Here is a 15,208-nt window from a genome sequence, read left to right as displayed (position 1 = left end):
ATCAGAAAAGCTCACCTTTGTGTACTAATACTCAGCATTTTCAAATTTTATCAGCCCTCAGTAGATTGATACACATATGATCTTAACTTACCTCCTTCATGAATAACATTCTGTCCTCCCTCTACTCTGTTCTTTAGTGGATTAATTTCTGTGCTAGATTTTAACACCCACACATGACATACACATAAGGGTGCATCCTTGCCCATGTTAATTCTTTGTTCTACTCAGGGCACAGTCTGGTTCCTATGGTGCTCTGGGACTTCCTAAGAGATAAACAGGTAGGTCTGGAAAACCTCCAGGTGTTACAGTGCTTCCAGGAAAACACACTTTTCAAATTACAGATACTAATCTAAAAAGGACTTTCAGGATGTCACTGATTCAGAAATAAAGAACTGTGTTCACTCATGCTTAATAGAAACGCTCTTGTTTGTTCTTAGCACTCACTGTCTGGAAATTGGTTGACATGAACATTGATTAAAACAGTGATATAGTATTAAAAGAGTAAAATATCAGTGGGAAATATAAGAAAAGGAGAATAATGTGAATTTAAGTGTGCTATACTTGCAAGTAACATAAACCTTCTTAACAAATCTATAAAAATTACAAGCAGCAAGATTTAGCATGTGTAGAAGGAGAAAAAGCAAAAAGGAGTTTGGGGAAAGAAAATTCATGAATACAGGCATGTTCAAATTGCCCAAGCAAAACCATTCCATGGAACAAGAAAAGCAAATTACCTACTGGGAGGGTACGATTCATTTAAAACATATTTAAGTTCTTAGTGCTATGCTGGCTCAATAGATTTCCAGTAGGCAGGAACTTATAAATTATATATAAATCACATATTCGTAACGTAAATGTATTGAATGCACATTACTTTCCAAATCTATGCATATAAAATAGGTGATTTTTTTTTTTTTTTTTTTTTTGAGACGGAGTCTCGCCCAGTCGACTGCTCAGGCTGGAGTGCAGTGGCGCAATCTCGGCTCACTGCAAGCTCCGCCTCCTGGGTTCACGCCATTCTCCTGCCTCAGCCTCCCGAGTAGCTGGGACTACAGGCGCCTGCCACTACGCCCGGCTAATTTTTTTTTTTTTTGTATTTTTAGTAGAGACGGGGTTTCACCGTGTCAGCCAGGATGGTCTCGATCTCCTGACCTCGTGATCCACCCGCCTCGGCCTCCCAAAGTGCTGGGATTACAGGCGTGAGTCACCGCGCCTGGCCTAAAATAGGTGATTTTAAATCATAATTTGAACACATGGATTTTTATTTTTGTTTGAATAAGATGACTGATTGAAATCGAGAAGTAATAATTACCTGTCTTTCCTTGGTCTTCGTTTTTCTTCTTGGATTGACTTCTAAAGGAAAGAAGAATTCAAAAGATCCATATAATATTATGGTCTTAATATAATGGATATATAACTATAATCTTAATATGTAAATACATTTACTCTTAAAAGACTAAGTTAGAAATAAGCAAGTGGATATAATATTTTAAAAATTTAAAGAAATATAATTTACTCAAGTTTTATTAATTATAAATTTCTGGTTATTTTTGCAACACCTAAACTGAAATGAATCTTTGCATTCCACATGAAAAATGTATTTCCCACACAGTGACCAATATAAACAAGGCTATACGTAAGATCTATTTACTACAAACGGGAGCAAACTAAAATTTCTGGGAAGCCCATTTCTCTATACAAATGCAGTTGCGATGGAAGCAGGTTAATTAAGCTGCTTTGAATGTCTTGCTTCTTTGTCTGCAGGTAAAACAGATGGGTGAATATGGAGGGCAGGTGAAACAGTCCGCAAAAGGAATGGAATTGTGACTTCATAAACCTATAGGAGCCCATTTATGACATAAATGTAGCAGCACAGATGATATATGTTTTCATTTGCACAATGTTTTCATAGTTGAGAACTTTATGTATCAAGGTCAGAACAAATTGAGATACGCAAGTATGGAAATAATTAGATGTATTTTAACTGATACTTCAATTTGAACACTAACAAAATGGTCCTTTGTATGTAAGTTTCACCTTATATACAAACCAGTATTATCTTTTGCACTGTAGCATTAGTAATGTGTTTTTGTGTGTGTGCTACTTCAATATATTTGAGCTCATCTATTTACATGTTGCCACAGCATATTTGTCTTTTAGTCTGAGAAAACAGACACCATACTCACCTTGAACAAACTGAAGATATTATAACTGCGGAAACCCTATAGCAGGTATCAAGTTGGCTGGTACCATAAAAGTGTTGTATAACAAAAATGGCAGTTAATAATGGTTTATAAATACTGAGGGTTTTCCCCAGTATTCTTAGAGACACAGTAAGTCACGTTTTTTTCAGGATTTATCATTTGTTGTGCTCTAAAATAGTAGATGAGTGAAACAGTTCATGGTTTCTTTTATTCTTATTGGTTGGCATTTTAACGGGTGGATGAGGTAGAAGTGAGTGCTTCCTTGCATCAAGTCAGGGAGGAGACCATTCAGGAAATAATGTAAGGGCAGGATATCAATTACATTCCTGTTCTCCCATTTCCTGTCACTTCACATTCTTGATCCAATGCCCTAGGCTAAGAGGCGCTTACAAATAATTACGTTGCCTGCATAGGAACAGTGGCCACTAGCAGTTCAGTTAATGATCTCCGGGACTGGGGTGCTGTTTGTTGTGGTGGTTGTTTCTGTTTTAACATGACTTCAGTAGTAGTTTCCTACAGAGGTCCTGCCTCCCTCATCCATTACCTGAAAAAAAGTCCCTTTTGTTCTGGGTAACAATTGCCTATAGTTCAAAGTTAGGCTTAAGTGATGGCACTATGTTGAGTGACAGAGATGCCCTTTATATAACCAAGAATCAAATAATGTTCTGCCCTTGAATTCTCAGGCTGGTGAAGATCCTATTTATACTAGATCAGCACTTCCTTCTGGGACATGGTGTATATAAGTTGGTTCTCAGTTACACGAATTCCTAGAAGAGGATGTATTGTCCAGACATCTTTCACTCTTGCCTGTGTTAGAATATTCTTTTTTCTTTTCTTTTTTTTTGAGACAGTGTCTCGCTCTGTGACTCAGGCTGGAGTGCAGCGATGCAATCTCGGCTCACTGCAACTTCTGCCTCCTGAGCTCAAGTGATCCTCCCACCTTAGTGATCTTCTCACCTTAGCCATCCTTGTAGCTGGGACTATAGTCATGACCCATCGTGCCCAGGTAATTTTTGAAGTTTTTGTGGAGACAAGGTTTCGCTATGTTCCCCAGGCTGGTCTCGAACTCTTAAGCTCAAGCAATCCACCCACTTCAGCCTCTCCAAGTGCTGGGATTACAGGTGTGAGCCGCTGCGCGTGGCCTTGTGTTAGAATATTCTCATGAAATGTAATTCAGTAATATATTTTTGCAAAAATTATTTAAGATGGCTCATAATATAAGTCGTTATACAATCAAAATAATAAAGTAAAAATTGTAAATGAGAAACAAAGGAGGCAAAGGAAGTAGGTGCATTAAGATGGAGGCTTACATTTGTCTCTTAGTTTCCTAACAGCTGGGGCTAAAAGGGGAGCATGATGCATTAACCTCTACCCTTTGTCATGAAAAGGGAAGCATATCACTCCTCAAAGGTGAGGATTTTATAAGAAATTTATTACACGGACTTTATAGTGGGGCTTTTTTGCGAAGATGTACAATGTTTTCAATTATAGTTTTGAAATTACAAATTAAAAACTTGAAATTTGAAATGAAAATAAAGAAGCAAATGTCCCATGGCAATTTCCTGTAGAACCAGAGTAGGAAAAGAAAGAAAGAGGAGACAAACATGACTCACGTAGATTTTCTGGCTTGGGTGTTTCTTGAGGAGGCCTTTAAAAAATAGTGTCTTAGCTCTGAAGACTTTGAAGAACCTGTTTCTTAATCAGGCACATTGCACTCCCCCTCCAGCCCCACCCGACATAAAGAAATATGTTTTATGACAAAACGTTAAAATTCATATCCATTACATCATGGTGAGCACAATCTTACTTTCCTTTTGGTAATACACTACCAATGTCTTTATTTAGACGGATGAAGGAGCTAAACGTTGAAGTTAGGAAGAAAAAGACTTTGGAGTGGCCAAACTAGCTACTGCTGTAGTTCAGGGAAAGTACTGGAAAGAATAATAAAATTGGAAGGGATCTCTGATAAGATTGTGTTCGATTACTTGTTTTTTTGAGGAAACTTGGCCCTGAGTCATTTTTGCTGATGCTGCACAGCTTTGAGCATTAGCCCAGGCAGTACAACAGGCCATGCGTACCCCGCTAATGCTCTCCTCCACAGGCATGCTTCTGCGGCTTGGCTCACTCTTATTTTGGACACAGCAGCAGCATTTCCTGGATGTAAGAGATAAGAGCATCAAGTCATAGGAAAGAGGCAATACTGATTTTAAGGCCGCTAGAATCGCCATTGTAAGAAGTGACATCCAAGGAGAAAAAAAAAACAAAAACTATAAAAATAGCAAAACAACTGAAAGCAGAGATGTTTGTGTTGGGCAAATGTAAAGGAAATAATTTTCTACAACTCAACAGCCCCTGAGAGTACTGTACTACAGCGGTCTATTATTAGCGTAACAGTCTTCTAGTTACGATGTTAGCAGCACAGTGTTCTGAGGAGTGTGGCTGTAACAGCGAGCATAGGCCTTGCCTCCATACAGCTTCTAGTTTACAGGGGGAAGTCACACAGGAGACAAGTAGACAAATATTTATAAATGCACTGAAGAAGGCTGGGTGTGGTGGCTCACGCCTGTAATTCCAGCACTTTGGGAAGCCAAGACGGGCAGATCACCTGAGGTCAGGAGTTTGAGACTAGGCTGGCCAACATGGTGAAATCCCGGCTTTACTAAAAATACAAAAAACTTAGCTGGGCATGGCAGCGGGTGCCTGTAATCCTAGCTACTTGGGAGGCTAAGGCAGGAGAATCGCTTGAACCCGGGAGGCGGAGGTTGCAGTGAGCTGAGATCAGGCCACTGCATTCCAGCCTGGGCAACAAAGTGAGACTCTGTCTCAAAAACACCACCACCAACAACAACCAAAAACGCAAAATGCACTGGAGAAAAATGAAGCAGGCCAGGGACATACAAGAGAGATTGGGTGCTGCCTTAGCCGTGGCAGTCAGGGATCCTCTCTGGTAGGTATAGATACAAATGAAACCAACCCAATAGTCCCATAGACTGTTCTTTTTGATAAACATACAAACTAACCTTTCTGGTCTTAAAGTTTGAAACTTTTGTTTTATCTGAGTTCCTTCCTCAGGAAATAACCTTCAGGCCCCTCAAAAAAAGGACTGAAACTCACCACAACACTGCACTCATTCACCATGACTGCTTCCTTGCCCCTCCCTAGTTCTTGTTTTCTTAAACATTGTTAAATTTCCTCCCTGCTATATAAATCCCTGGCTTGAATCTGTAAGGGAGATGGATTTGAGACTGAGCTCGTGTCTCCTGGGCTACGGCACCTGATTAAGGCCTTCTTCCTTGGTAATACTCGGTTCAGTGATTGGCTTTCTGTGTGGTGCGCAGCCGGACCTCAACCAAACCCCTGGTGTTTCAGTAACAAGAATCAAGAACAAACATTTTGAATAGTGCTACAATAAAAGTTCACAGTACTCTATTGTATATTTCAAAATAACTAAAACAGTGGAATTGGGATGTTCCTAACACAAAGAAATAAATGCTTGAGACGATGGATGCTCCAGTTATCCTGATTTGATCATTACACATTGTATGCTTGTATCGAAATATCACATGTATTCCATAAACATGTACAACTAGTATGTATCCATAAAAATGAAAAATAAGACATTAAAAAAAGTTAAAAAAAATTCATTCACTTAAGTGACCCTGGGTCATCAAGAAAGGGTTTAAAATATGCAGTATAATATATTTTAGAAAGACTTTCATGAAAACCATTTAAAATTACAGAAAGTGTTTGGTGGTTAAAGGGAGTGGGGCCTCATTACAGCCACACTTTTCACTATGTGTAATGCCTCAAATCCTGGGAAGGGCCAGATAAATATGAATACGTGGTATATCTTCACCTGTAATAATATACTCCTTTTCTGTGTTATTTTTCATTGAAGTCATAGATTTCAAACTCAGAGTTATAAAAAAGGATCCTATTCCCTAATGACTTAGGATGTATGAAAATATAGTCACTTAAAAATAATAGTGCAATGACAAAGTAAGCTTCTTGGGGATGGAACTCATTTATGAGGCTCAGAATTTGCTCCACAGTTCTCACTGGTTGTTAGTAATAACATTTCACTTCAGTTCAGGTCTTTTACAATTTCTCATACTGGGAATAGTATCTGCTGTTGAAGCCATCACAATCACTTGTCATTTCAGTTGCACTTAATAAAGAGCATTGAGTATCATTGACTACTTAAACTCAGGGTTAATAGGGAATGTTTGGTAATTTCTAATCTTGTTTCTGCTGTTCTATTTAACTGCATAAACAAATGTCAGAGTATTTGCTGCTTTTTAAATTATTTGAGAGCATAGAAAAAAATCAATTTCATTTCTTATTCAGCTTCCTATATAAAGTGACTGTCAAACACAGGTATCTGGAATTTTAGATTTTTCTCAATTTACTCCTATTTGTTTTTCATTCTTTTATTTCATTGCTCTCATTTGTACAACACATATTTATTGCATGCCTGCTATGTGTCAGGTTGAATGCAATAGGCAAACTCCTTGACCTCGTGGAAGCCACACCAATCCCTCTTTAGCATGATAAAGTGTCATAAAAGGGAAGTATGGGCTTCTTCAGGAGGATATAGGAAGAGCTCTCTTGGGATTTGGGAGTGACAAGAAGGTTTCCTGAAGAAAAAGACATCTAGGCTGAGGGTGTTTTGATCATGAAAGACAAGAAGGGGAAGAGGATGTGTGTTTTAGGCTGAGAAAAGGGCATGTCCAAGGACAAATGTTCGTGGACAATTTGAAGAGGAGAATGCAGGTTACTGGGAAGGAAGGGCTGGAGTGGAGAGTTTGGAGGGGTGAATGAATGAATATCAAGCACAGAGGCTGGAAAGATGAGCAGGCCCAGATTTTGACAGGCCTTCATATCTTAGGACAGTGAGAAGTAACAGAAAAGTTCCATCAATGGGAGGATAGTATAATTGGATATTAATTTTTGAAATACAACTCAGGCTACAGTGTGGAAAATATGTTAATTGGAAGGGGAAAAACAAGACCAAGGGACCAGTAAGAGGAGTGACTCAGAACTACTGACAAGACATGCTGGCCTGGAAGAGGGTATTAGCACAGAGCATGGAGAGAAACAGAAACTCAAGAGATATTTGGATTTAGATTTTTGAATATGGAAGATGAGAACGAGGGAGAAGTCAAGGTAATAGTCAGATTACTGGCTTGTAAAATTAGTTGAGTATTCACAAAATACCATATATTGTGTGATTCTATTTATAGGAAATGTCCAGAATAGGCAAATCTACAGAAACAGAAAACTAGATTGGTGATCGCCTAGGGCTTGGGGCAGGGGGTGGGGAGTGGGTAATGACTTCTAATGGGTTTCTTTTTAAGGTGATGAAAATGTTGTAAAATTGATTGTGATTATTGTACTAAAAACCATTTAACGTATATTAAGGTGGGTTAATTGTATGGCATGCGATTTATATCTCAACAAAGCTGTGAGTGTGTGCGCCCATGTATGGATGTGTATGTGTGTGTATATATCTCTATACATGTATACATGGGTGCCCATGTGTATCTATGTAGAATATGTAAAACAAACATGAGGTAGTTTGATATTTGAGTCTGGAGCTACAGAGAGATCTAAGCCAGCAATCAAGATTCAGAAATCAGCAGTCACTGAGGTTGTAGTAGCTAATGGGATTGTCTAAAGGAAATGAGAGGGGAGGAGAATGGGTTTCCACAGACAACCCTCTGTGGAAACTGAAAAGAAATCACTAGACAGAAGGGAATGAACTAGAGAAGACTGGCTAACTTGGAGGTCAAGTGTAAGCTTCATTTTTTGCCTGCGAGGTAGGAAACTTATTTCCAACTGATTCTCTGGGTTTCAACACATCCTCTGGGTTCTCCAGGGCATAGGGGAGTGCTGCTGTGTCACTGTGGCAGTGGGGAGTGGAAGAGTGAATAAATATTGCAAATGGAGGGACCAGCCAGAGGGTGCAAAGGCCTTGGGAGCATGAGGGAATGCAGCTCACCAGCAGAGTTTCAAGCAGTTCACTATGGCTTGAGGACAAGAAGAGGGCAAGAAAAGAGGCTGAAAAGCAGTCAGCGTCCCACGAAGAAGGCCTTGGAAGGAATCAGGACTTCATCCTGAAGGAGTTGCTGAGCCATTAAAAGAACAATTAAGGGAGGAGCATGCTCAAAGGTATGGTTTAGAGACATTTTCAGGTGCAGGCTGGAGAGGATGCAATTAGGCAGTTACGTGGGACCTGAAATATTCCACAGTGGGAAATGATTAATAGTCTGAAATATGGTAATTGCTGTGAGGTTAGAGGGGGGAAATGAGTCGGAGTGAGCTTTTGCAGGTAGAAGCCACAGTTAGAGCCACTGATGGATCACAGGTATGAGAGAGAGGACAAAATCCAGAATGAGTCCCAGGTTCTTGGTTTATGAGACCATGTGGATGACAGTGGCATTCATAGAGAACAGGAACATGAGAAGAAGGCCAGGCTATCAGGGGCAACGCCAATGAGTCCTCATGCTGTTAGTGAGCAGGAGCTGAGGGGTCAGAAGACCTCAATAAAATGAATGGCCTGGCAGCTAAGGCATGCTTATCTGTGTCTCAGAATCCTGATCTGAGAGATATGGATAATACATTCAGGGATATTTCCAGGATTAGCTATCACAGTGGATGTGAACAAGCCTTATTCTAGGCCTGGAATTTAAAAGATGCTTAATAAACGTCTGTTTCCCTCTTCTTTCCTTTTCTTCTAGTTTCACCATAACCCACCCATTTACACCAGGGCCCCTCTCTGGAGAGCTCCTGCTATGATGGGTTTCTCTTTCTGAGTTGATATTTTCATATCAGCTCATATTAATGGACCAGCAGAGAAAGCTGCAAGGAGGACATGGTAGGTACTACCATGGGAGAGGCTTGAATGTGAGGAAGAAGGGCTGGAGGAGATCAAAGTGTCCAGATCCCCAGCCAGGGGAAGGCAGTGAAGAGGAGACCAAGGGCATCTCTGTCCTGCCAGGCCTTCCTTTGTGCCTGAACTAATCTAGCCACAGTTTTCACACTGGCCATTAGTAGATGTGATGGCTCCCATCTGATAGTAAGAGTGAGCCACTTACATGTAGTAGATAATAGTATGTGGAGTCTTCAGGGTTATTTAATGTTTTGGGTTTCCGGGGTCGTCTTGGGGGTCTCAATATTTTTGGCTCCTCTCCTTTAGAGACACCTATAAGAAAGGTGATCATAAACAAGTATTTAATTACAAAGACTATTATCAAGTGATGTTTTCCTTTTGGGATAAATAAGAAATTATACACATATGAGTGAGGCTAAGGCTGGAGAAAAAGGAAATACGTTTGCTGCATAATCAACCCTTATCCTACTCCTCACCATGTGCTTTCCTCTAGCTGTCTGGTGGTCTAGAACTTTGAGAGCTAAGGGGAAGAAAACAAGAGGAAGAAAAAGAAAACCAATGCAGCCGGGTGCAGTGGTTCATGCCTGCTATCCCAGCACTTTGGGAGGCCGAGGCAGGCAGATCACTTGAGGTCAGGAGTTTGAGACCAGCCTGGCCAACTGATGAAACCCCGTCTCTACTAAAAATACAAAAAAAAATTAGTCAGACGTGGTGGTGGGCACCCGTAATCCCAGCTATTTGGGAGGCTGAGGCAGAAGAATTGCTTGAACCTGGGAGGCAGAGGTTGCAATGAGTCGAGACCGTGCCATTGCATTCTAGCCTGGGCGACAAGAACAAAACTCTGTCTCAAGAAAAAAAAAAAGGAAAGGCAGGGAGGGAGGGAGGGAGGAAGGAAAGAAGGAGAAAGAATGCATAGTTTGGTCACATGGAATTGAGTAGAGCAGTTCAGAGGATGGATGAGGTCAGGGGTCAAAGCTGCCAGAAAAAAAACTTAAAAAGGAATGTTATGCTCACAGAATCTCTTCTGTTCCTTCCCTCCCCCTTGTACCAGCCTCACGCAGTGACCCGTCTATCCAAACACTGCACGATCTTCATTTTTAAGTACTGCCTCATATGTTATGGCCCCAAATGAAGAGACAGCTCATTTGCAGAGTTGACTCTTTCTCAAAAGCCTAATCTATTCTTTCTCCAAAATTTAGAATCTCAAACCAACAGCTGTTTTAGATATGACATTAAAAGAGTGACCAAGAAAGAATATTTGTCTTTTCCTACTCTTTCTGTTAATATAGCCAAGATCTCAAACCTGGAGCAACACCATCAGAGCCTCTGGTGATCTGTACACTTGGATGTTCATGTTCATTACAAGTGGCTTTATATTTACAGAGCTAATAGACCTCATTACATATTTCTATTTTTTTCATGATTCTTGACCACCCCATCCACCGACTCTGTTTGCACAAGAATGTCTGCTCGACAGATCAGGATAAAAGTGTGAGTTGGGTATGGTACTTATTGGAAAGCTTCATTCAATACACCTGAGCACATATTTCTAGGTAGGACTTTAAAAGCAGTAATAGCTCATTCTTGCATACAGTAAAGGGGCAGTGATGATTCCTAATCCCCAGATGTTGAAATACACAGAGAAACAGAGCTGTCCCAAACTAGACTAATCAAATAAATGAATATTTATATTTATTATATGTAAACAACTGTGACTGGCAAGTGTAAATCAGCTTCAACCGAGGGTGAAAGACTCATAGATGTCTAACCTTCTAGTTCCCTGACCAGCCCACTAGGTAAAGACACTGATCACAGAAGCATTCATATTCTGACATTATCCAGCTCATTCATTCCAAAAGGTATGGGAAATGTCTGGGTGACAAAGGAGATCAGCTAATTGGGAGTACTTCACAGAGGTGTAGTGCATGGAACAATGCTCCTCAGAGAAACCTCAACAATCATACATTACTGTCTTTTTTGAATAAAACAAAAAGAGATCTTTGTCAATGAGACCATGTTAGTACAGATTAGTAATAAACAAAAGTGAAAGCACTTGTCCAACCCATCCCTGGAGGTTCATCTCCCATTCCCTCTCTCCCTTTTTCAAGGAATAGATGGAGGAGGTGGAGGGAGTCCAAATATCTGAGCCATTTCTGGATCCATCTTAGACTGTCACAGGCACGAGGAAAGATGGTAAGGCCTGAATTCTTGCCACCATCATAAATAGTGGTCTTTTATTTTTTTCCTTCTCATTATCCTCTCTCCCAGTGCTGATTATTAAATAGCTTCTATTGGCTCTTGCAAACTTTTACCATTTCAAAATGCATTTGTCATATCCATTTATATTACTCATTTGAATCTGAATGGCAAGAAACATAAAAATATGGTATAAGTTATTAGATATTCTTAATATTTTTAGAAACATGAATGTGGTATGTGACTAAATTTTAACTTGGCTTCAATATTATTTAAAATCCAAATTAAAATATCAGAACATTACTATCATAATACAAATTAATTAAAATGAAGACGGCCAAGAAGCTGAATAATTGCCAAGAGAGTGAAAAACAAAAAAAGGTTCTGGGAATAAAGGCATTATTGATCTTGTGTTCATTTTTTCATCAAATATTCCCCCATTCAATCTGATTTGTCTATTGAAAATGCTTTCTATTAGGTTGGTGCAAAGGGAATTGCAGTTTTTGACATTAAAATTAATGTCAAATAGAAGGTGAAGGGTGCATTTCACCAACAAATCCAAAGGTCCTTTATCTGTCCCTGTTGTCTCTGACCCTTCTTCATTAAGCATTATTAAACACCCCTTGTCTTCATGACTCAGGATAAAGTTTCTGAAGGTAGATGCCTTATCTTATTTCTCTTTGTATTCCCAGTACTTATAGAAATACTTGACACATAGTAAGTGCTTAAGATGACTAAGTGATCTTCCCCTTGCCTCCTGGATTGAATCATCCTCTCCTCAGGTCCTGGCAATTTCTGGTGTTCCTAATGCACACCTCAGGTTTGACCCTCCCATCCCATAGGAGCTCCTGCCCTAATTTCTTACTCCTTACTGAATACTTCTCTCTCAGACTCAAATGAACCCGCAGTCATCATTCTTCTCCATCTAACATTCTGTACACTACAACCTCAATGGCAGCATTATTTCTGCTTCCCAGGTTGAAAACAATGATAACACCTTTGCCGTGTGCGTCTTCTTCATTTCCTACAGACAAGCAGTCATTAACTTCTGTCCATTGTTTTGACACATCCTTTGAAATCTCTAATATTCATCCACCACCTAGTCTCATTTGCTATTGCAATCACTCTGGATGAAACGACTCATTTAATAACTGTGGTAGAGTCTTAATATGGTTTCTATGCTTTATCTCACAAATGAAAACCAGATTTTCCTCTTTTTCTTTTCCTTTTTTTTGTTTTTTGTTTTTTGAGATGGAGTCTTGCTCTGTCTCCCAGGCTGGAGTGCAATGGTGCAATCTTGGCTCACTGCAACCTCTGCCTCCCTGGTTCAAGCTATTCTCCTGCCTCATTCTCCCAAGGAGCTGGGATTACAGGTGCTTGCCACTGCGCCCAGATAATTTTTATATTTTTAGTAGAGATGGGGTTTCAGCATGTTAGCCAGCCTGTTCTTGAACTCTTGACCTCAGGTGATCTGCTCGCCTCAGCCTCCCAAAGTGCTGGGATTACAGGCGTGAGCCACCACACCTGGCCCAGATTTTCCTTTCTTAAATACCACTTTAATTGTGAAATTTCAAGTTTCAAAAATTTATGATGATGCCTCTTTTTTCTTTTTTCATCAAGTTAAACTTCTGACTCCAGGTTATTTACAATCTTAGCAATTTCAGTTTTATCTCCCATTTCCCCCCAAATGGACTTTCTCCTCTTGTCAGTCCAGTTATCTCACTGAAGCCCTGATAGACGATGTTTATAGGTGTAACTTTGCTTTTTCTCACCTTCTCATAGAAAAGCTTTTCATAGCCTCACTGAAATCTTAAGCTTGTTCAATGTCCACCTTCAATCCTATCTCTTTCATGAAGCTTTCACTGACTCCCTAGTGATCTCTCTTTCATTGAGCATAAATGGTACTTGCTAGTTGCGCAAGCCATTTTAAACCTGTTACAGGCTGAATTGTGTCACCTCAAAATTCACATGTTGACATCTTAATCTCCAGTAGCTCAGAATGTGACTGTATTTGGAGATAGAGTCTTTAGCGAGGTAATTAAGCTAAAATGATGTGATTAAAGTGGGTCCTAATCTAATGTGACTGCTGTCCTTAAAAGAACAGATTAAGACAGACACACACATTGAATCTATAAATTACCATGGGCAGTATGGCCATTTTCACAATATTGATTCTTCCTACCCATGAGCATGGAATGTTCTTCCATTTGTTTGTATCCTCTTTTATTTCATTGAGCAGTGGTTTGTTTATAGATTCAATGCCATCCCCATCAAGCTACCAATGACTTTCTTCACAGAATTGGAAAAAACTACTTTAAAGTTCATATGGAACCAAAAAAGAGCCCACATTGCCAAGTCAATCCTAAGCCAAAAGAACAAAGCTGGAGGCATCATGCTACCTGGCTTCAAACTATACTACAAGGCTGCAGTAACCAAAACAGCATGGTACTGATACCAAAACAGAGATATAGACCAATGGAACAGAACAGAGCCCTCAGAAATAATGCCACTTATCTACAACTATCTGATCTTTGACAAACCTGACAAAAACAAGAAATGGGGGAAAGGATTCCCTATTTAATAAATGGTGCTGGGAAAACTGGCTAGCCATATGTAGAAAGCTGAAACTGGATCCCTTCCTTACACCTTATACTAAAATTAATTCAAGATGGATTAAAGATTTAAATGTTAGACCTAAAACCATAAAAACCCTAGAAGAAAACCCAGGCAATACCATTCCTTGCATGGGCGAGGAATTCATGACTAAAACACCAAAAGCAATGGCAACAAAAGCCAAAATTGACAAATGGGATCTAATTAAACTAAAGAGCTTCTGCACAGCCAAAGAAACTACCATCAGAGTGAATAGGCAACCTACAGAATGGGAGAAAATTTTTGCAATCTACTCATCTGACAAAGGGATAATATCTAGAATCTACAGTGAACTCAAACAAATTTACAAGAAAAAAAAACCCATCAAAAAGTGGGCAAAGGATATGAACAGACACTTCTCAAAAGAAGACATTTATGCAGCCAAAAAACACATGAAAAAATGCTCATCATCACTGGCCATCAGAGAAATGCAAATCAAAACCACAGTGAGATACCACCTCACACCAGTTAGAATGGCGATCATTAAAAAGTCAGGAAACAACAGGTGCTGGAGAGGATGTGGAGAAATAGGAACACTTTTACACTGTTGGTGGGACTGTAAACTAGTTCAACCATTGTGGAAGTCAGTGTGATGAATCCTCAGGGATCTAGAACTAGAAATACCATTTGACCCAGCCATCCCATTACTGGGTATATACCCAAAGGATTATAAATCATGCTGCTATAAAGACACATGCACATGTATGTTTATTGTGGCACTATTCACAATAGCAAAGACTTGGAACCAACCCAAATGTCCAACAATGATAGACTGGACTAAGAAAATGTGGCACATATACACCATGGAATACTATGCAGCCATAAAAAATGATGAGTTCATATCCTTTGTAGGGACATGGATGAAGGTGGAAACCATCATTCTCAGTGAACTATTGCAAGGACAAAAAACCAAACACTGCATGTTCTCACTCACAGGTGGGAATTGAACAATGAGAACACATGGACACAGGAAGGGGAACATCACACATCGGTGCCTGTTGTGGGGTGGGGGGAGGGGGGAGGGATAGCATTAGGAGATATACCTAATGTTAAATGACAAGTTAATGGGTGCAGCACACCAACATGGCACATGTATATATATGTAACAAACCTGCACGTTGTGCACATGTACCCTAAAATTTAGAGTATAACAATAATAAAAAAAAGACAGACACACACAAATAGAAGACCATGAGAAGATGACCATCTAAAGGCAAGGAAAAAGGCCTCAGAGGAAAACAACCTTGCTGACACCTTGATCTTG

The 15,208-nt window shown here is 39.7% G+C and overlaps 1 protein-coding gene across 3 annotated transcripts in view; it reads right to left on the bottom strand.

Moving 5' to 3' along the window:
* The window catches only part of MYO3A (myosin IIIA), a 282,515-nt gene that overhangs the window by 10,191 nt on the left and 257,116 nt on the right, over positions 1 to 15,208 (bottom strand). For all 3 annotated transcript variants that reach the window (XM_019034337.4, XM_055353315.2, XM_063709962.1), the window contains 2 exons: positions 9,302 to 9,408; positions 1,313 to 1,353 (listed from right to left, as the gene is read on the bottom strand). In XM_019034337.4, the coding sequence (XP_018889882.2) occupies positions 1,313 to 1,353; positions 9,302 to 9,408 (148 nt within the window). The remainder of the gene's footprint in view (positions 1 to 1,312; positions 1,354 to 9,301; positions 9,409 to 15,208) is intronic.

This window comes from Gorilla gorilla, chromosome 8, assembly GCF_029281585.2.
Source record: "Gorilla gorilla gorilla isolate KB3781 chromosome 8, NHGRI_mGorGor1-v2.1_pri, whole genome shotgun sequence".
In the NCBI taxonomy this organism is placed as follows: domain Eukaryota; kingdom Metazoa; phylum Chordata; class Mammalia; order Primates; family Hominidae; genus Gorilla; species Gorilla gorilla.
Note: the sequence above shows the minus strand (reverse complement) of the source record. Positions and strands in the feature narration are given on the sequence as shown.